The sequence below is a fragment of the Xyrauchen texanus genome, chromosome 45 (assembly GCF_025860055.1).
Source record: "Xyrauchen texanus isolate HMW12.3.18 chromosome 45, RBS_HiC_50CHRs, whole genome shotgun sequence".
Classification (NCBI taxonomy): domain Eukaryota; kingdom Metazoa; phylum Chordata; class Actinopteri; order Cypriniformes; family Catostomidae; genus Xyrauchen; species Xyrauchen texanus.
In genome coordinates, this window is record NC_068320.1 from 11,577,306 (window position 1) to 11,599,373 (window position 22,068).

Here is a 22,068-nt window from a genome sequence, read left to right on the forward strand (position 1 = left end):
AGCAGTGCAGTGCATAAAATCATTCAGATACCGGTCAGGACCTTCAGTTAATGTTCACATCAACCATCAGAATGGGAAAACATTTGATATTTACTTTTGCGTTCCGCAGAAGACTGAAAGTCATATGGTATTGGAACAAAATAAAGGTGAAAAACAATGACAGAAGGTTAATTCTGTTTTATGAACTGTGACCACAAGAGGGTGCCATTAGATTGTTTTCTTCCTGTTCTGACTGACACGTCAACTTCTGGAGCTGTGTGAGCAATCGTCAGATATTAATTAATGTCAGAAACTAATTTTAAAAGAAGCAGTCTAATACTCATTTAGCTTGCGGTTCTCTGTGTGTAAAATATGTAGGGTGTTTTGCAACAAGTAACGTTTACAGGACATGCGCATGCTCACAACATCTAGAGATGCTATGATCTCCAAATGTCGTAATAATCCTGAAGCTACTATACACGCTTTACGCCCCTTTGCTTTTGTCCTGTCTGAGGAAAACACTGAGCAACTTTTACTCAATGAGTGATACCAGTCAAGGTAATTAGTGGTTATATATGAATAATTTGGTTCAGAGACTTAAGAAGCTACAAAAAAAATTACTGAGTGCACCTTTAAGCCTCAGTGGTCAACCAGATTAATTAGAAAGATCATGGCTGATCCACCAGCTAGACTGCAATAATAATTCATGCAATTGTAATTGACAAATATACAGTATTTAGAGATGTTTATGTTTGTATGCTAAGTAAATATTTCTGAATTTGTCTGGAATTTATTTATTTTATATTTGGATAAAGAATTACATGTATGTATTTTGGTTTTTATGTGTTATACTGTTTTCAGAAAGAGAGAGATAGAGTTCAGTTCAGGGGCATTTAGTGGTGAACTTGAGAAAGCAAAGACTGAAATAGTATTACAAATTTGAGAAAATAGAGATGGAGAAAATACTGTAAAAGAACTCATCAATGTCCATGGATTTTATTTTTGGATCCACGATATCAACCCAGGACAGAAGCCCCCTAAGTACCCACACACAGCTATAAAAAAAAGTCATACAGATTTAGATGAAATATGGGTGAGTAAATGAAGACAGAAGACGGCGATTTAAAACTCAGAATATACTTTTTTTTTTAAATAATAAAACACATTCGCTCAACAGTGCAACGATACAGTTCACTTTACTCAAAACTCAGTGTTTTTCTTTCCAACACTCTGTAATGGCAGCGTCTCCTTTAAAGCCCCTGTTACTTCTCACTAAAACACAAGACAGGTGTTAAGCACAGGTGGAAATCATTCACCTTTCATCTCCCCCTGCTTCATTTTCTACAGCATGGCACTTGGCAATGCCCCCGCCTCCACATAAGGACTTAAATATTGATCTGTTTGTTACGCACACTTATTATATCCCTTCTGAAGATTTAGATTTAACCATTGGAGTCTTATGGATTACTTTTATGCTGCGTTTATGTCCTTCTATATCTTCAAAATTTGGTCCGCATTTACTTGTATTGTGAGGACCTTCAGAGATGAAATAATCTTCTTAAAATCTTTATGTTCAGCAGATGAAAGAAAGTCATAAACATCTTAGATGGCATGAGGGTGAGTAAATTATGAGATTTTTAAAAAAAATCTTTGGGTGAACTTTACAACTGGGTAAACCTGACATGTTTTTGATTCTACCACTAGGGGCAAAATTTTCACAAGTTTTGTGGACAGGCGCCAGAGATTTTCTCCAACAGACAGACAGGTGTTAGTTGGAGCTCTGGGTCTGCTGGGTCTAGAAGATTCTGTGGTGCTCTCGCAAAGTGACAGATGCGTGCAAGTACCTCAGCAGGACATCAGTCTGCCAGGTGGCCATGATGGATCACACCCCTTTCTCCACCTGCTGTGGGCCAGCAAGCTTTTCTTGTTTATGCGATGCATCTGCAGCTGGAGAGCTACACCATCTGTCACCATCAAAGTCTTCCATGATCTGGGGAGCGATGTCTGAAATTGTTTAGTCCAAAGTAAGACTTAATAATAGTCCCTCAACTACAAATGAGACCTAATTATGTATAAAGATAGAATAGAATGTGTTTTTAACTATTTTTTTTTGCCTAGAATATGTTATTGCCCAGAGCATTTTGAATCTCACGGAAAAAGTGGGAAAGAGAGTGAGCGTTTGTATATGTGTGTTATCTCAGTTAGTATGTCTATGACACATACCCAAGAGAGCCAGAGGGAGATGGCTGCTTATGCAAGACTGTGATTCAGATTCAATCTCGTGTTATTCAGTGTCATATTCATCCATTGTCATACAGGAAATTGGTTTGTGCTGTATATCCACAATTGTACGATAAGGCTCATTTGGTGATGGCAACATCCTGTTATAAACAACATTTATTTTAGAATAAGACGCTGAGATCTTTATAGCATGTCATCTTTAATTCAGAGCTTCCTCTGCTGGTGTCTGCCAGATGAGGCACATCTGCTGTTGCGAGCTGAGAGACACAGACATCTGTCTGCAATCTTGAACTGAAACAGTCAGCCATATCATTTGTGTCCTAACAGGGGACTGGAGTCTTACAACTGTATTTTATAAATGTCATCAAATGTCAAAAGAAAAAGAAAAACTAAAAGAACATGGTCAGGCTATGTGTTTGATGTTTCCCTTTTATTGGTCTAAAAACATACTCTACACAATTTTCAAATGTAGACCTGACTGCTTGGGCCACACTTTGGGGTATGGTCCTGTTCATTCTTGCATTGCTGTGGTAGTAAAAAACCTCAGAACTCAAGCGGACGACAGAGGTCACATGTCTGTTCCATTGATCCAAGGACGCTAGCTGAACATATAGATAGTAGCTGTGTTTCCATCAAAATGTTTACCCTTATTTTAAACACATTTCTAAATATTTTACTAAATGTGAATTATTGTGGGAGTCCATCCACTGCGTCATTCACATTATCTTGAGGGAGTCCGTGTTGTCATGATGGAGCATCTGAATGAACTCCTTGCATCAGGGAGAGTTGTATTCGTTTTATTAAATAGAATGAGTGTATTATCTCATATAATGAGGGCTGAAATGGCTGGTTTGCCCGTATGTGGCCAGCCTCCATATCTGGGAGCGCCTGCGCTAAAATCTGTTTTGGTGAACCTTTAGCTGCATAATTGTACGAGGTCTTCATTGCCGTATGACGTGCTATAGAATAGATAATATATAGTAATATAGAATGTGCGCCACACATTCTCAAGTGGAGATGGTCAGGACTGCAGGCGGGCCAATCTAGCACCCACACTCTCTGCTTACACAGCCATGCACTTGTAATCCGGGCAGTATGTGGTTTGAATTTGTCCTGCTGGAAAATGCAGGGATGTCCCTGGAAAACACAGTGCTGGATGGCAGTATATATTGCTCCAAACTTTTACATATACTGTATATTGTTAATTGTTTGTTCATGATACCTAATGCATTAAATAATGTTAACAAATGGAACCTTATTGTAAAGTGTTACTGGCTAGTCTGGACGTTGCCTGTGAATGCAAGTTGTACTTATGTTTCGTTATGAATTGCATTCTTATATATTCGAAATGCAGCAACATTTCAAATTGAGTTGGCGTGGTTAGATATTTTTGCATTCATGTAATAATATAGAATATGTTTTGGAACTCAGTGCTGCTTTCTAATCCTCTCTTTTTCTAGAATGGGATTTTCAAGAATGTTCTTGCAGGGCATATTCAGGGTTGTGACTCAATGAAAGACAGTAGCCTCTTGATTTATTTTCATTTCAGTTATGTAATACTGTATATTAGATTTGTCAGAGATGGCAGGAGAGGCAACAGAGGATGAAGGAGATTTGTTGGGTGTCCACTTTGTTTAGGGGACACCTGTCTGTCTTCTCCTCTCTCTCTCTCTCTCTCTCTCTCTGTCTTTCATCAGCATTGCGTCTCTTTTCAAAGGTTTGTATCTGGACTTCTAAAGGCTGTTTGTTTTTCAAAGATCTGCATTGATGCTGTTCGGCTTTGATGAGTCAGACTCCCAAAACCCCACACTTCTGACAATTAAAGGCTTGTTCCTCTGTTTACGCACAAATTACTGTATTGGCCAACAGAAAGGTACCAGCATTGGACAGAGATCTGCATGTATAGATTGTATAAGATACATTTTTAAGATAAGTAAGATATACTGTATTTGTAACCATATTTCTCATTAACTGAGGTATGTTCAAAACAAGGCCCTTCCTGCTCAAAAGACCAGCTTAGACCAGCATTAATTACCAGGCTGGTTTGGTTTGGCGGACCAGCAAAACTAAGCTGGTGAGGCTGGTCAACCAGCATGCAATTGTAAGCCTGATAGAAAAGAAGGGGTTTTGTGTGTTGAATCATACCAATATGATTCACAACCTCACCAGACACAGCTTCTGCCGTGCATCATGATTATTTAAAACTAGCAGCCAGCCTATATCTGGCTTGCCCACTCCCTTGCCTGCCTGTCTGCTCTCCCTCTTTCTTGGTATGTGACGAGCCATATGAAGTGAGCCATTAGACATAGTAACACAATTACACCACAGCTGCCTGGATAAACAGCCTGCCCGTTTGAGCTCTTATTGAATGAGCAAGTCTATACTGATGGGCTCAATGCTTTGAGACAAACTCAGTCTTAAAGGTACAGGTGTCAGATACTGAGGGCTGTGCTTTTTTTTTTTTTTAAAGCGAATAATGTCAAACCAGAGAGGCAGGAGAATGTCAGACAGATCCACACATCTCAGAATATGCTTGTTCTGACTGATGTGAGTGTTTGTGTTTGAAGGTTTTGTTTGGTCAAGATTGAGATCTGACAGGTGAATAGACAAAAAATTGGGTAAATTCAATAAACAGTTGCACCAAAAACCTGCAACTTCTTCATTAACTGAAATCTGGTTTAAGCGTCTTGAGAAAGATATTGTCATTCCTTTCTGTGCAAACACGCCTCCTTTCAATGTAAATTAAGCTTATTGTAGATTGCGCTTAATTCGCAAAAATGTCCTTGCACAACTTAAATTGCGCTACTACCGCCAGATGAAAACAGGCGGTAATATTAACTATATAATCAGCAGTAATTCATCAAATAATGATAAAATCATGTAGAAGAGCATTATAATCTGGATATATCCAGATGCATGTTGTAGTCAAGAGCACTTTCTGCTGAGTGTTTACTCGCATGTTACATCTTTTTAATATATAAATTAGAGGTCTTAACTCGACCCAGGACTGACTGGACCTGAGAAACTGACGGGTTTTGGGCCGGGTTCAGGTTTAATTTTAAGGCCAGTGCAGATCAATAATCTGTACTGCTTCTCCAACGAGATTAAATAGAGATCAAATGCTCTCTTGTTTTTAAGATTAAGACCCTGCTAATCTTACATGTGTATTCAGTGTGTTTCAGATGAGATCACAACAAGTGTCAAGATACCAGGTCTGCAATCAAAAGTCACCAGTCTCAGCACTCAAGCATTTCTCATTATGGGGCTTTCCACTGCACGGTACAACTCGACTCAACTCGACTCACTTGGGGGTTTTCCACTGTGGATAGTGCCTGGTACCTGGTACCTGGTACTTTTTTTGTACCACCTTGGTTGAGGTTCCAAGCGAGCCGAGCCTATACTAAATGTGTCGTCAAAACCTTGCAGATCACTGATTGGTCAGAGAGAATCGTCACTGCCAGCGTCACTGGATTTGCGACACGGGATATCAAAAATATTTAAAGATAAAATCATTTAAAGTTTGTAACAGCTATAGCAGTATCTTTTGTCCACGCGACTTTTGAATTGTAAAAAGAAATGGCTGTGCGCAAAACCACGCCGTGGTCAATAAACGAGGTGCAGTTGTTCCTCTCTTTAGCGACGAACAAAACGACACACAACAAAAAAGTATTTCAGGAAGTGTCTAAGCTGTTGGCCGCACATGGCTACCATCAGACCTAAAAACAGTGTAGGGAAAAGATAAAAAAATCTTAAAAGTGACTACACATCAAGGAAAAGTGGAAGTGGTTCGACCAAATGGACGCTATCAAGACCATCAAGCAATGGGAGGGAGAGTACCCTGGCCCATGATGGAGGATGGTACGTAACGCTATACTCAGCTTGAAAGTTGAACCATAACGTGCAGTGGAAAAATGCCATTAGATTCCTCCAAGACCAAATTATCTGAGGTATTCTATCCACATTCATTTTTATAGCTCTATACTCTTGCTGAAACAAGTGTCTCACTTGCTTCTATTTTTATTTCCCCTAAAAATGTTTGAAGAAACTAGAAGAAACATCTGAGACATTGTTGTAATGGCCCCTTGGCATCAATAAAGGGGACACAGAGTGTTTCTGATGGGTGCCTTTACCATTATTTTGATCATATAGAGCACCATTAAGCTACACTTCCAAGTTGCAGCACTGTAAAACTGCACAAAGATATGACAAAATAAATCTAAACGAATAAAAATGGACATAAAAAGGAATTAAATCAAATCCATAAAAATGAACACAGAATGTTAAAAAAAAATCACAACAGATGATTTGGACCATTTAAAAAAATGCTCAAATCAGTAATGCAAACAAAGCTCAAACCACAATTAAATAAACAAAAAGGACACAACACAAATTGAGATGATTTACTGTACCTCGCTCCAGTTGCCAAAGGGTGCCAAGTTATATTATACAAATTTTAACCATTTCCAAAGGATTCTTCGAACTCAAAATCAGGAACATGGGGAAGCTACACAAATTACTCTTCAATCTACTGTGACGTCGCTAATTTACATTACCCTCGTTTCATCTTTTGTATGCAAGGTTTGTTAAATAAATTTAAAGTGACTAAGTGGGAGGTCATTTACAATAGTTTGAAACGTAGGATAAAGTCAAAGTATTTCTAGCAATCACACTGGCAGACATCTTTGGAACGCTCTATGGAAGCTATTACCAGTTATTAAAGTGCAGCTCCTCTCTACTTGAATGGGGGAACAAATCTAACTGAAATCTAAAAAAAACGGTTGGTCAAGATTGCGATCAAAGAACATACACTAATTTAGCACTTTATTAGGAACACCTACACCTACTTATTCATGCAATAATCTAATCACCCAATCATTTGGCATCAGTGCAATGCATGAAATCATGAAGACATGGGTCAGAAGCACAAGTTAATGTTCACATCAACCATCAGAATGGGGACATTTTTTTATCTCAGTGATTTCGACTGTGGCATGATTGTTGGTTCCAGACGGGCTGGTTTGAGTATTTCTGTAACTGCTGATCTCTTCGGATTTTCACACACAACAGTTACTCCGAATGAAGAGAGGTCAATGGAGAATGGCCAGACTGGTTTGAGCTGACAGAAAGGCTACAGTAACTCAGATAACCACTCTGTACAATTGTTTTGAGCAGAATAGCTTTTCAGAATGCACAACATGTTGAACCTTGTGGCGCCTTTCTTTCTACATCCAGTTGGGCGTCCATCTCTGCTAAATAGCCTCTGGTTAAGTATGATAATATCTTTGAACAACAACAACAACATCAGCACTCTACTTATTACATTCACAATTCTGTTTTTGAATTTTTTACAATACAACTCTCATTACTAAGATTATCTGAACATGTTACAGTACATATCGACAAAGCGGCATTAAAGACACCTGTTCAACATGTGCACCTGTCATATGGTGTATAGTCACAAAAACTGCTTTAGATTAGCCATATGAGACAGATAACAGAGTACCTTGTGCAATGAGATCACACAGCAGCTTCTGTCACTGCTAATCTTGCAGTACAGGGAGCTCACAAGCTTGTTTTTCTCTTTTAATGAGATAAATAGCATTGTGACTCTTGTAGTGGTCTCTTGCAGAATGTAATTGCTGAGGTATTTAAAAATAAATGTGCCTTTCCTTAAAGTATCAGTGCTTTCTGTTCAGCATTTTGCCATGGGCTATTTTGCATTTGCCATCTTTTTTGTGGTGAATAGTGAATGGATCATAAGCAGAAGGGAATCAGCACAACATTAGCCAGGACAATTTGATTATCTTTCTTCTTGCCCAGAAGGTTGCAGTCAGAGCTGTGTGACTGCAACCAGGTCACACTAAAGATGCAGCTTATTCTATGTGTGTGTGTATATATATATAATGGCATTTTATTTAAAAAAAAAAAAAATTTATTCAAATTTGATGGATTAAATACAGTATCTAATTTCATATGACATTTTAATCTTCTGTGACATTAGAATTAAAATGATTTGTATTGGCCAAGTGTGCTCATACACACAGAAAAACCACAACTTGTCATGGAATTTCAAGAACAACAAACCTGTCAGATAACACTCAAAAACTCTTATATAACTTATGGGACATTAAAATGTGGATGTCCTCATTTGCCTTAGAAACAATCACCATGGGACAGATTAATTAATAAATTACACTTGGCAAGCCATGAGTAGAGGAAAGGCATGTTTTTGCACATCATTACTTTAATATTATTTTAATCTTCAATTGGATTAAGAGAAAATGTGTTGCAGCAACAAATGCTGTAAACATACCAGTAAATGTTATGATATAAAAACAAATAATTATCTGTGGTTTTAAGGTTGAATTTGTCCCAAATTATACGCTACAATCCTGAGGCCTAAAATTCCAAGAAGGGCAGCCAATTAAAAGGACAGAGATGCCCTCCATTATATTCAACTAAAGTGTCTCTGACATGCAAACAGTTCTAGTCCAAACATTTCACATTGCCTTCTGACAAAAGTTTGCTTTCATATGGTTTACAATGCATGGTTTACTATGTACCATCAGCATTGAAAGCAATAAGACACACACACACACACACACAAAGATTTCATTTATTCTGGTTTAAAAAGTCTTTTGACAGAACAACATACATTTAAAAAGAACAGTTTCAAAATTATTATTATTATTTACATTTTACTGCTCTGGTTTTAGACTCAAGCAGGAATAACACCAATGCCAAACCAACACAATGGTTTTCCAAAACATTGCCTTAATATGTTTATCATAATTTGTATCTATAATCTGACTACAGCTCCATTGCTAAATGAATGTACTCACACCTAAAGCACTAATCAAGGACATTTATTAGGCCAGTATTAATTATTAATGCACAATCATTAGTTACTGGGACAGAGACAGAGCACAAGGTCTGGCCTGCCAAATGACTGTGTTAAAAATTCAAGGAACACATACTGTCTAAATATATACTGTACTTATTATTATCTTCATCAGTGTAGGCTACAGATTATAATTTCAGTTAACTCAATAATACACATACTTTTTCAGTAAATACACACTTTTTTCAGTAAATATCACAAGGGGCCCTAAGAAGGTAGACTATTAATGTGGTTGCTAGGGGTCAGATGTTATTAAAGAGGGAGGAAGTGTCATAATTATATTTGCCAATCCATTTTCTCTGCCTCATTTGCTGGTTTTACTGAAAGTACACTAGATTATTTTTTCAAAGCCAAACAAGCACATGGTTTGCACACGCAGTCCTGTGTATTCGTTCCATGTCTAAATTCATAATTAATGACCGCATAATATTTCAACAATCATCCGAACAATGAACCAAAATGTACTGCAGTTTCTATCCCCTGAGGTTATATTAATAAACCAAAGGCTGGGATCGGTGGGAGTGCAGCATTATGGGGACTACAGGACAGATTGTTGTTAAGAGCATGCAGCGAGTATACAGCAGAGCATTAAATGAGTAGTTAACCCCAAAATTAAAAGGATAATTCTGTCATTATTTACTCATATTGTACATTTTGCTGTTCTTTCTTTCAACAAAAGTTGAATTTTGAAGAATATTCACAGACCTCTTTTCCAATACAATCCAGTTCATACTGATAAACACGAAATAAAACTCCAAAAGTGAAAAACAATAAAAGTCATACCATAAAAGTCAATTTTAGCCCACATGTTTTGTTTGAGGAATGACTGGAATGTAAGTAATTTTTCACTGATGATCTTCCCTTCCATTCATAAATGGAATGACAGACTTGACATGAAAATGTGCTGTAACCGAACACGCCAGTTTGAAAATGTGGGATGGTGAATGAGACATTTGCTGCCTTCAAGTGCACCTTGGCCTGAGTTGGAATTTATTATTATGACAACTCATGCATTCAAGTAGGAAACAAAATACAGAAGAAGCCAAACTAAAGCAATTACACAATGAACGATAGCAAAAGCAAATTTTTCTATTGAACCAGTAGAGAAATATAAGCAAATACACCTGAAATAACTTTACATATATGGTTTATTTAATGCATGCAGAAAATGATTAATTATGATTTAAATAAAACAAACTGCAAAGTGCGAGAGAGGAAAATACATTCTAATAAATACTTGAATCTTCCAATCAAGTTTGGAATGACATGAGCGTGAGTTAATAGTGACTAGATAGAGAGAGAGAGAGAGAGAGACAGACAGTCAGACAGATAGACGGACAGACGAACAGATAGATAGATAGATAGATAGATAGATTGATAGAAAGAACGAAAGAGGTGCCTGTCTTTAATTAGAAAAGAGAAAAGAAAAGCTGGGATGTTAATAGATTTGTAATAACTTTTGCAGGTTAAATTCCTCCATAGGGTAATGATTTCTGTTTTATGAAAGGATATGCATTGTTTGCTGTCTTGATACAGCTGAGGGTAGGTGAGCTCACCGGAGCGTTACATTTACTGAGCAAATAAGCAGCTAACTTTGATCTCAGCAAATATGAGGATTTACACTAGGGCATATTTGAGGAACTGTGTGTGAGTGTGTGCGTTGGCACCTTAAAAACGTGAGGTGGTTTATTCATTGTGAACCAAAAACAGAGAAGCAAAATGAATAATGCTTAATGCAAATAAAGAGCATTTGACACATTATCCTACAAAGTATCTAATATAGAGAGAGGTGATTCTTAAGACTGAATGACAGACATGATTGTCAATAACATGAATTTATACTCATCACTCATCTATTTAAATTTTTCCCCTCCTACTTTCTGTTGAAGTGTTTTCAGTTTCTTCAGTGAGACACACAGGTCGCTGTAATACAGACATAATCTCATTCTCATAAAAGCATCTTTGCAAATCCAGCAGCACCCTCATAACCTCATTTTAAATGGATTACAGGGCTTTAGTTAGATTAGGTGGTATAAGCAAGAAGCAACACAAATGAAAGCAAAACAGCAGTGTCAATCAGTGACATTGAGAACCGTATCAGGAGCCATAGTTTACACTGAGAAAAGCTTGACATTAACTAGGACAATTAAAAAAAAACAACTAGATTTTATTGCATTTCCTGAAGAAAATAGGATTGGTGCCTATGCAAACTCGCCACAATGCTAAAGTGGTCTGAGTGGTTTGTTAATGTGTTGCTAGGATGTTCTGGGTGGTTTCTATATATCTATTTACCAGTGTTGGGTGTAATCTGATTATAAAATAATTAGTAATTGTAGTGTAGTTGAATTACTGTTTGTCTACAAGTAGTGTAACATTTTTGTAATCAGATTACTGTTGCTGACTTTCAATTAAGGATACTAGAGTTGTCAGGATTAATGCATTACAGAACAAACGCATGCAATTGATTTAAAATTTTTACATATTATTATTTTTTGATCGGGATTAACACATTTACCATTAATACAGCATAAACTAGCATAAACACTTGTTGGAAGGGTTGAACCTTTGTAATGTGTCCACCCAGATTCAATTACACACACTTCACATCACACATAACAGCGCTTCCCTTTCAGTGATAAAATGATGAAGAAAGGACCTCTTAGCTCTATTTGATGTATAACACAAGCCCAGATGGGATTTGTGATAGAAATCAAGCATTTTTCAGCCTATGTAAGGCACATTTGAATTACCACAGAGCACTATCAACTATCAACAAAAACGCAGAATGGACATTTTGGTCAGCAAGCGCTTTTCATGTGGAGTTCAAAGTGACTCTTGATGCTGGCATAGATGCTCTAACACAAATCATGAATGCAGCTTTGGCAAAATTTGAAATTTGGACAAACAGACAAAGGTACAAGACTGTGTACTTTCATGAGGGCACAAACTACAATCCCATGCAAATGGGTAATTACTATGGGTAATGTAGTTGTTAATCATGAAGTCTTCAATCAAACACATTTTGCTTGAAAAGTAATCATGTACCTCTTCTCTCCATGACACATGATTCGAGGTATCATTCATGTCTGTAGCACAAACAGTTTGTTCAAATTCCTAACCATAATTATGTGCAATTGTAACAGTGCTTTTGCAAGCACCACTAAAGAATTTATTTTAATATCACAATAAATTGCAATAATTGATGAAAGGCCTTTTTGATGCCAAGAATGATTTTTGAAGTGTCTTTCACTGTGCAGGAAAAGACCAGCATGCCTTTTCTTTCTTTTTTTATGTGCATGCCGTGGGGTCATCCAAAGTTTGAAGTAAGCCCCCCAGGACGTGAGTTAGAGAGAAGGCACAGGTAGAGCAAATGCTGTATAGACTATCCACAGATTAACTGATCTCAATCATCACCTAGCAACACAACACCATCACTTTACAGCCACTGGAGTTGCTCTAGTCAGCCAGACTAACCAGATGAGGACACAGTCTTAAAAAATTAGATGTATGAAAGATGGAAAAATAGAGAAAGTTAGCATGAAATCACAGGAGCAAGAGAAGCAGAGTGAATTGTAGGATGAGTATTGGCATTTATGTGCAGGGAAAGTGGATAAAAAAGCCAACATGCCCTCTCAGTTAGTCTACTCAACTTCCACCAAATGACCTCATTCAACCTGGCAGGCAATGTCAGAGAGAGCATGGTGCATTTACTCTGAGATCAAGGTGTGTAGTGCTGCTGTTATGGATCCCTCTGTTGGGATTACACTGAGTGATGCAGGTGGGGGTTATTGCCGCTTGGGGATGATGCAATACGTAGATGCCTCATTCGGCTGGTTCGGATACTTCAACCATGCCGTCATCTTGGAACGGTCAACAAGGAAAGCTTTTTGAATGTTAAGTGAATGGAGAACAATCCTCAGACCGTTTGCCATGGTGTATTCATTTGAAAAGGCCTTTATTTGCAGTTTGCAAATAAGAGTCAAGTCAGGATTTTTTCATATCATCTAAAATACAATGTTTATGGAAAATCAGATAATCTGAAATTTGTCTGGAAAAGACAATACACTTTTGCAGACAGTATCTGTCAATTGACGTGTGGATCTTGACCTAACCGATATGGCGGAAGTGCCAACATATTGCGGTCCATAGAAACAGCTGCTAATAAGGTATCTATGTATAAATATCTATGCAGAGTGCAGTCTGTATAAAGATGATAGCGTAAAATTATGTTTTCTATCTACTTTATCTGTTTTTAGTCATAGCAACGAAACGTCAGTTATAGGTAAAACTTTGTAACTTTTACACTGGGTTCACATATCCTCTGTGAGCGTGGCATGAGTGTGACATTCACATTGGCCGTGTCTCTTCCATGAGAAACTGCACAGACAATAAAGTTATCTATGGGGCCCTATGTCAATTTTTTTTTTCTTTAAAAATGACATAATAAGCTGAAGTTATTGCTGTTTCAAGGACAGTCAAGCAGTCAGGTGCACTTCATCTTTATCAGCACACTTGTTGTGATTGGTTTATTATGGTGTGTCTATACACCTGTATACACAGAATGGCAAAAGGTTCGGAAGTTTAATATGTTTACTTTCATAAAGACATATACACTGTAGTGTACCGTAAGTTCGATTTGAATACTTTTTATTTGCTTTTGTGTCTTTTCTATAATCTCTTGATTATTTTATTGTTGTATGGCACCTAGAGCCGCTGAGCTCACCTTGAGCCGTGCAGCAAAAATAGGCTCAATGCTACACGCGACTCACGCTTGCAGTGTGAACGGTGCAATCTGTTAATATGGACGCAGAAACGAAAATCCGCCGCTCACGGAGGATGTTCAAAGACAAACGCTCATTCATGCCTCCCAGACTGTATCATTGTATGTCTGAAGGCGGGAGGCTCGACCACCTTGTATGGAGAGACGCGCGTGATCGCGCGCAGATGGGGTGGGGGCGTTTGGAAACTGATATGCTACAGAGCCCACAGTCTGAAACAGAACCGGAGAGAAACGCCCCTCGCCGGATTTCCACTGACGGTCTCCACATCTCTGCAAAATTCAGCTGTGAAAATAAAGTTAACGTTGAAGTGGCTGAGAGGGACTAAACGCATCTGTTTGTGGAAGTGGCGCTGATGGCGGCTGGGTGGCTTCTTTAGGAGGGTCACTTCAGAGTATTCGTAGATTTTGCTGGGAGAATATAGCGTGTTGGATGTCATTCAGAATAATGGATACGCTCAGACTGTCCACCGCTCTTCTCATACTTCTGTCTTCTGTCATCAGCTGTGGAAACACTATACAGTTTCCGGACTCTAAACTGTAAGTAGCTTGCAGAAAACGTACAATTATTGTTATAGTTTTTGCAGACGTTGCAAATTTTCTGTTTTAAGTTTTCATATAATTTAAAGACAGCCCTGTGGTGTAGATAGACTGGCTCTTTTTCAGCCACAAGTTGCGTCTGAAAGCACTGTGTGGGGCGTTCACACATGTTTTTGCACTCGTCTGCGCTCATTTGTATTTTAAGTCAATGTACTGTACACATTGTGCCGCGTTTTAAGGTGTCGCATTGAGTTAAAAGTTGTTAAACTTTTAAAAACGCGTCTCGAGACGCCTGCGTTCAGTGCTAGGGGGCATTCACATCGAAAGCGTCTTTACGCTAAAAAGGCTGTAGCAGGGCCACGAATAGAGCAGAGCAGGTTTCTCGAAACGCGTTAAAAAAAAAACAAGTTCTTTTTAACTTGACAAGGCGTCTAAAAACGCGGCGCTCCTATTTCACAAAAAACTAAACAAAATACAGCGCGGACGGACGCAACTCCGTTGCAATGTAGCGTTTTGTAAACGCAAGAACGCATCTTACGTAAACGCCCCATAGCTTTCTAATCCCGAAACGCAAAAACAGTAAAACAATTAAGTTTTAATATCACGAGTCACGACAAAAGTCGGAATAAGTAGGCTATATTCTCAAACGAGATCAATTAATGCATTGAAGTATAAAGGTGTGTATTGAATAAGACCGATTTAGCCTACTCTTCTCTAAAACGCAATGCGAGTCCTTCAGCAGTGGTTGCGCTCGCTTTGCGTCGCGTCATATTCAAGCGGAGACCTTGACGTGCGCCGTATACGACTTCGTTCTTGCTGCGTTCTCAGCTGCTGAAAATGTTCACAGATTCTCTCATTTACTGGCCTTAAACAGTTGTTAACTGTCTTGATCCTGGTGTTTAACCACATCTTCAATCTGACATAAGTGCTCCATATGACAGAATCAACCCAAGAAAAGCTTAAGGCTTATAAACAATCAGCTGTTAAATTCAACAAATCAGACTCCAGTTAGCTTGAGATTATTTTTGTTTGTTTTGTCTGTAATTCACAGTCTTATGTCTTCAGGATCGTGTCTGATCTGTCTACAATATAAATGCATTATTACATTTTTAAAAGGTTGTACCTGATCTAAAAAGTTAATTAAAATGTCTATTAGGGGGTTTCATTTTTACAGATGTCACTTGGTCAAATGCCACATTGCAATTTTCTATATTACTGTTCTCTGTTCTTTGCATCATCCCCTTTGCCTTTTTTTTTGTTGCTGTTTTGAGCTCCTCTTCCTCCCTGGCACTAATCTGTGTGACTACATCTTTGTGCCCAACCCCTAACCTCTTAATGCCAGAGCCTGTCTGCTTCAGCTGTTCCATGAAAACACTACTCTCTCTCCTTTGCAATCAACCCACCCCTTCTTAGTGTCTTGTTGCTCTTACTGTGCTGAGAGGCAAATGATTAACGTCCTCTAGATCAGAGTGTCCATCAGACCTGAGTCTGATTTCACCCGTTCCAGCCCTGAAATCTTCTTGAGAGAATCACAAAGCAGGTAGCGCATCCATGAATATTTGCCATGTATTTGCTGTGGATTATCATCTTTGCCTATTCTGATGGTTTGGGACCTGTCATCGTCTTGAAGCAGGGATTTCAACCTCTACTGAACACCAAGGCAGGCACCCCTCATACAGACTCTTTGCAAACACATGGACCCCCAGTATAAAAAATACAATATATAAATATAAAACAATATAGCTGCACAACGTAAGATTTATTTGTTAAAAATGAACAAATTGCCAGTATTGACAATACATAAATAATCAGTGTTCAAAACAATTTCCTTACCTTACCCCAATTCACTAAGGTAAGCCTATAAAAATGACTTGTATTTTGAGCTGTTGGTTCAGATTTGGCATAAAATCGCTGGTTTATGTCGTTCATCCTTACGTCATTACGTCATGCCCGTAAACACTGTAAAATAGTACCGGCTGTCTCATGTTTTGCCTGTCTAGCAGCACGTGGATAACAAATTGAAACCATATTGATACTATAGAAGGACATTTTTAAAATTCTGGTATCAACTGTCCTTTTGAAATTCCTAATATAATGCTTAACAGATCATTAATGTTTCTTATTTAGAATATTTATATATTTTAAAGTGTCACGGTCCTGTTACCTTGTCAGGTTGAGGTTCTATCTGATGGGACCGTGTCAATATCGGCCTCACTTTGAGTTTTGTGTTCCCCCTTTGTGTGAGCTCACAGTGGTCACAAACAACTGGACCCATGCGCTCGCACATAGGGGGAACACAAAACACAAAGGCAGTGTTACCACCGTGCACCCTCTGGTGATGTCATGGTCCTGTCAACCGGTCAGGTTGGGTTTTGTCTGACGAGGACCTTGACATCATAATCCCCTGTCTGTCTTGTGTTTCATGTTTGTGTTTTGTGTGGGTGCATGGGTGTGGTGGTGGGTTATTACTGTGCACGATTTGCCACTGTGCGTCCTCCGGTGATGTCACGGTCATGGCTCTTTGCCAGGTTGTGTGTTTCGCCTGTGGAGGACCGTGGTATCATCATCCCCTTTCTGTCAAGTGTGTCGTGTTTTGCGTGGGCGCACGGACCTGGCGGCGGTTTATTGCTGTGCACGATTTGCCATCGTGTGCCCTCCGGTGATGTCACGGTCATGGCACATTGCCAGGTTGTGTGATTCTTCCCTTGTCTGTTTTGTTAAAGCATGTTTACTTTTTGCCCTCATGTGTTCAGGTGTCACTGGCATGCTGAATCAGTGATTCCATGGGAACCCTGATTGTTTCCATGGGAACGCTGATCATTATTACCGTCAGCTGCAAGCGTCATCTGCCCCTTCTTTGTTCCTCTTATTTAAACCCTGCGTGTGTCATGTCCGATGTCGGATCATTTTTGTGTGACAGTTACTGTTTGCTGTCAAGTCTAAAATGTTTCTCTTGTGTAATTTATGTATCAGCTGGTTGTCTGTCTATTGAGGTGCGGTTACCTGTCTGCTTGAATTTACTCTCACCAGTTGCAGCCCAGTACTTTGGAGGAGGATTACTCGAATTCTGGCCATGTACTGTTTGAGTTGTAATTAAATTCCCATTGAACTTTCCCTCTGCTTATGAATCCTGTCTTCCTCGCACTGTGACAAAAAGGAAATCCTATGTGTTTAATCTGTCCACGGATGTCTTTTTTCCCTGTGCTTTATGCTAATGCACATACTTTTCTTTATATAAGATCTTGGACTTTGGTTTAAGATGTTGTTTCACAGCCCACATGAATATTGTCTCAGTCAAGCTTGATTGCTGATTGCGTCCTGTCATGTTTTTTTGGACCTGGAGCCTGTCTCATGTCTCTGGGCTTCAACCCAACATTGTTAGATCAGTTCGCCTTTCCTCTGCTCAGAATCTCACATCTACACCATTCCTGTCCGTGTATTCGCCATGTTCCACTTTGACTACAAGCGTAATTAAATTTCATGCTTAAGCAGTTCGATAGATGGGCCTTTCCCGTTACAAGCCTTATTCATCCCATGACAGTGTGCAGAGCAAGGGTTATTTGCCCTCTGGTAATCAGCCAGCTCATACCCTTTTTAGCATGAGTTTAACTCAAGAGTTTTTGATCTTCTAAAGAAATAAAAGTTTTGCTTGTGTATTAAGTTCTTCTGCTGTGAATGTGTTTTTTTTTTAAAGTTGAAGTTAATTTTAACTTTACACATTGTCTGAAAAATGCGGATCTTCAGTGTGAGACACTGAAAAAAACAGCAAAATGTGGTGCAGTGATCCAGGACATCCATTAGCACATGTTTACGTAGAAAAAACATTGAAAAACAGTGTAGCCAGATACAAAAACATTTTAAAAGCCCCATGGTTGTTTAAATGAGGACATACCATAGACTTCTATTGCTTTTACATAAAGTTCCTTCCACAATACTAACCCATGCCCACATATATTATTAGCTAATTCTTCAAAAACAATTTCCTGTTCATTTGATTCTCATAGTTGTAATTTCAATGGGTTTAAAGCATTTCATTTGTAGCAAAAACTTGAATCTATAAATATTAATGGAGTAATGCTTGCAGTTGTAATGTTTTAAAAAGGGGTTACAAACTTAAAACCAATAGAAATATTAAATGCTCTTGGATTTAAGCTCTTAGTTCCATCATAGGACATTACTCTAAGCCACGTGTAGGACGTTCCTAGAAGAATTAATTGATTCCTGTTCCCCCCAACAAGCTAGCCGGAAACTTGGCAAATTGCTTAAAGATGGTTTTCTTTTTGCTTACATTCTGAATTAATGTCCACCCCTTTCTCTACTGGAAGCACATCTACATTGTTTCCACCACTAATATTATAATGTATGTAGTGCAGAACTCCACAGGTGGAGAAAGTGGCCCAACTTTTCAAATGCATTTACAGTTAGTGCGTTGTTTCTATGAGCACTAATGGAAACTTGCTCTGCGGGCCCATATCCCAGAACCCTTTCCACATGTGTGCTGATGAGAGAATCCATTATACTTATAATAACAGATCAATGGATCCTCAGGCTTTTTGTGAGAACTTGTGGCTTTTGAATAGAGGCAGATATATAAGTGTTGATGCCCTGCAGCTCATTAGGAGTACTTTAGAAATATCAGTGTTTATTCTCTTGTGTCTTGCTCTTAAAAATGGTTGTCATGATTAAACAGGTGTAGATACAAACACAAGTCAATTTCTTTCCATGTAGACCACTGTAAAGTTGGGTGATATTTTCTCCCACATATCTGTTTTATTCGACATGCTGATTTAAATTCTTCCCTTGAAATAGCTGTTTAGGGCCTTGGCCCCTGTACTGCTGAATTAAACTCACTAATTGTTTTGGTATTATCAGAAATCAGGGTTGTTTTGACAGAATGTGTTTGACTCTGTGGGATGTCTGCAGAAGAGCTTCACCACATGGAAATGTACAGCCAGCATTCAGACAGCACTCAGTCTGTGCTTGGCCAGTGTTCAGTTAGCATCCAGCTGGTGCTTAGCCTGTGCTAAGCCAGCATTCAACAAGTGTTCAGCCAGCGTTCAGCTTGTGTTCAGCTAGTTCTCAGTCAATGCTCAGCTAGCGTTTAGCCAGTGTTAAAACGCAAAAGAATGTGATTTTATAAATAAATATGCTATCTGCATGTTCTGCGCTCTTTATAGTGAATGTGTGAAGCCCGCTCATATGCTAAAATTGCTGCATCAAGAGCAACTTGAGTGATTTGAGTGTTGTAATAAATAACAGAACAGAGTGGTTATTCACTGTGAAGTGCGTAGTGCCTGCAGAGTATGTTTATATAATTAAATCACAGCATTTTCAGCTACTATTAAAAACTAAAAAAGCCTTAATGTCAAAATAAAAGCTTGATTTAACTTCCGACAGAAATACAGTATCTTAATACTGTATAATGAACTGTAATATTTACTAAAATGTTAATTAAATAACAGCCTAATATTTAAGAAATATCTCACAAGCAAGAGTGATGCTATACTGAATAAAGTTTTTATCAATGTTTTCAATTATAATGAGATGCATTGTGGTGCAATATTTAACAAAGACCAGTGTTGTGTTTTAGATTATGCTGTGAGGATTTTACAGAAGCACTTCCAATGGTATGTTGAATAGCAGTAGTTTTATTTTAATAATAAAAACAAATGTTATACATTTATTTGGTTAGACACCATTTTGATGCTGAAGTTGAATTAAACTTTAAAACATGGAATTCAGAAAAAACTAAATTGAAAACACAATGCTAATGTTTAGCAGGTGATCAGTTAGTGCTTAGCTAGGGTTAATCTAGTGTTTAGCTGGTGTTTAGACAGTGCTTAACCAATGTTCAGCTAATGTTCAGCCAGAGTTTAGCTACCATTCAGCCAGTGCTCAACCAGCATTCAGCCAGAGCATATCCAGCATTTAGCCAAATCGCAGCTAGCATTCAGCCAGAGCTCAGATAGATTTCAGCTAGCGTTTAGTCAGTTGTCAGCCAGCATTCAGCTAGCGTTCAGTCAGTGCTCATCCAGTGTTCAGTCAGTGTTCAGTTAGTGCTCAGCCAGTGTTCAGTCAGTGTTCAGTTAGTGCTCAGCCAGCTCAGCTAACATTCATATAGCATTCAGCTAGTGTTTAGACAGTGCTTAGCTGATGTTAAGCTGGTGTTCAGCCAGTGTACAGCCACAGTTTAGCTACCCTTTTCAGTCAGCGCTCAACCAGCGTTCAGTCAGAGCATGGCCAGTATTTAGCCAGACCTCAGCTAGCATTCAGCCAGAGCTCAGCAAGAATTGAGCTAGCATTTAGCCAGTGCTCAGCCAGCATTCGCCATCATTCAGTCAATGCTCAGCCAGCGTTTAGCCAGTTTTCAGCTAATATTCAGCTACTGTTAAGCCAACGTTGAGTTATTGTTCGGTTAGTGCTCAGCAAGTGTTCAGCTAATGTTTAGCAAATGTTCAGCTGGTGTTCAGCCAGTGTACAGCCACAGTTTAGCTACCTTTCAGTCAGCGCTCAACCAGCGTTCAGTCAGAGCATGGCCAGTATTTAGCCAGACCTCAGCTAGCATTCAGCTAGAGCTCAGCAAGAATTGAGCTAGCATTTAGCCAGTGCTCAGCCAGGATTCGCCATCATTCAGTCAATGCTCAGCCAGCGTTTAGCCAGTTTTCAGCTAATATTCAGCTACTGTTAAGCCAACGTTCAGTTATTGTTCGGTTAGTGCTCAGCAAGTGTTCAGCTAATGTTTAGCAAATGTTCAGCTGGTGTTCAGCCAGCATTCAGTCAGTGCTCAGCCAGCAATTAGCCAGTGCTCAGTCAGCATTTAGCCAGTTTTCAGCAAATTTTCAGCTACTATTAAGCTAGCATTTAGCTAGTGTTCGGTTAGTGCTCAGCCAGTGTTCAGCTAATGCTCAGCCGTAGTTCAGTCAGTGCTCAGCTAAGGTTCATCTAGCATTCAGCAAGTGTTTAGACAGAGCTCAGTCTCATCCAGTGCTCAGGTAGCATTTAGCCAGCATTCAGCCAACATTCATCCAGAGTTCAGTCAGTACACTTCTAGCATTTAACCAGTGCTCAGTCACTTTGCCTGGGCTTCCCTGCAGAGGTGGAGAGATTGATGTTTATTGGACATTTTCCCTACAAGGCCAATTTTTCTATTTATATAACTGGAGCAGGACAAGCTGTGAGTATTCACACAGAGTAAAGGAGATGTGTCTGTGTAATGTAACAATAAGAGGGATGAAGGGGTTCAAGAGGAAAGAGTTAAAAATAGGAGAATCAGAGTAGTTTGTCATGAATTTTGCATAAGTCTTGAATTTTGAAGTCAAAATGTCTTCAGTGATGGAAACACTTTATTTGCAAAACAATGTCTTTTGACCATTTGTGAATGTGTTATGGGTGTGCGATATCTTGATGTGACTGGCCCAATGAAAGTTCAGAATTCTTTGAACATAGTGTGGCGGGGTGAGCAAGAGATAGACACAGTGGGTGTGGCGTCAAGCCTCGGAGAGGCATTTATTCGAAATAATAATAAACATAAAATGTCAAAAAATGGGGAAAATAAAGTGTCCGGGGGAATGGAATTAAAAAAAAGAGGGAATCTCACATCCTCATGGTGAAACAGTTACTCTGTGAAGGT

General features: G+C 38.8%; 1 protein-coding gene across 1 annotated transcript in view; it reads left to right on the plus strand.

Moving 5' to 3' along the window:
* Window positions 1–14,087: 14,087 nt before the first annotated feature.
* The window catches only part of LOC127637570 (voltage-dependent calcium channel subunit alpha-2/delta-1-like), a 137,140-nt gene continuing 129,159 nt past the window's right edge, over window positions 14,088–22,068 (plus strand). Inside the window, exon 1 of the mRNA XM_052118689.1 lies at window positions 14,088–14,438. Within this exon, the coding sequence (XP_051974649.1) occupies window positions 14,332–14,438 (107 nt within the window). The 5' untranslated portion in view covers window positions 14,088–14,331. The remainder of the gene's footprint in view (window positions 14,439–22,068) is intronic.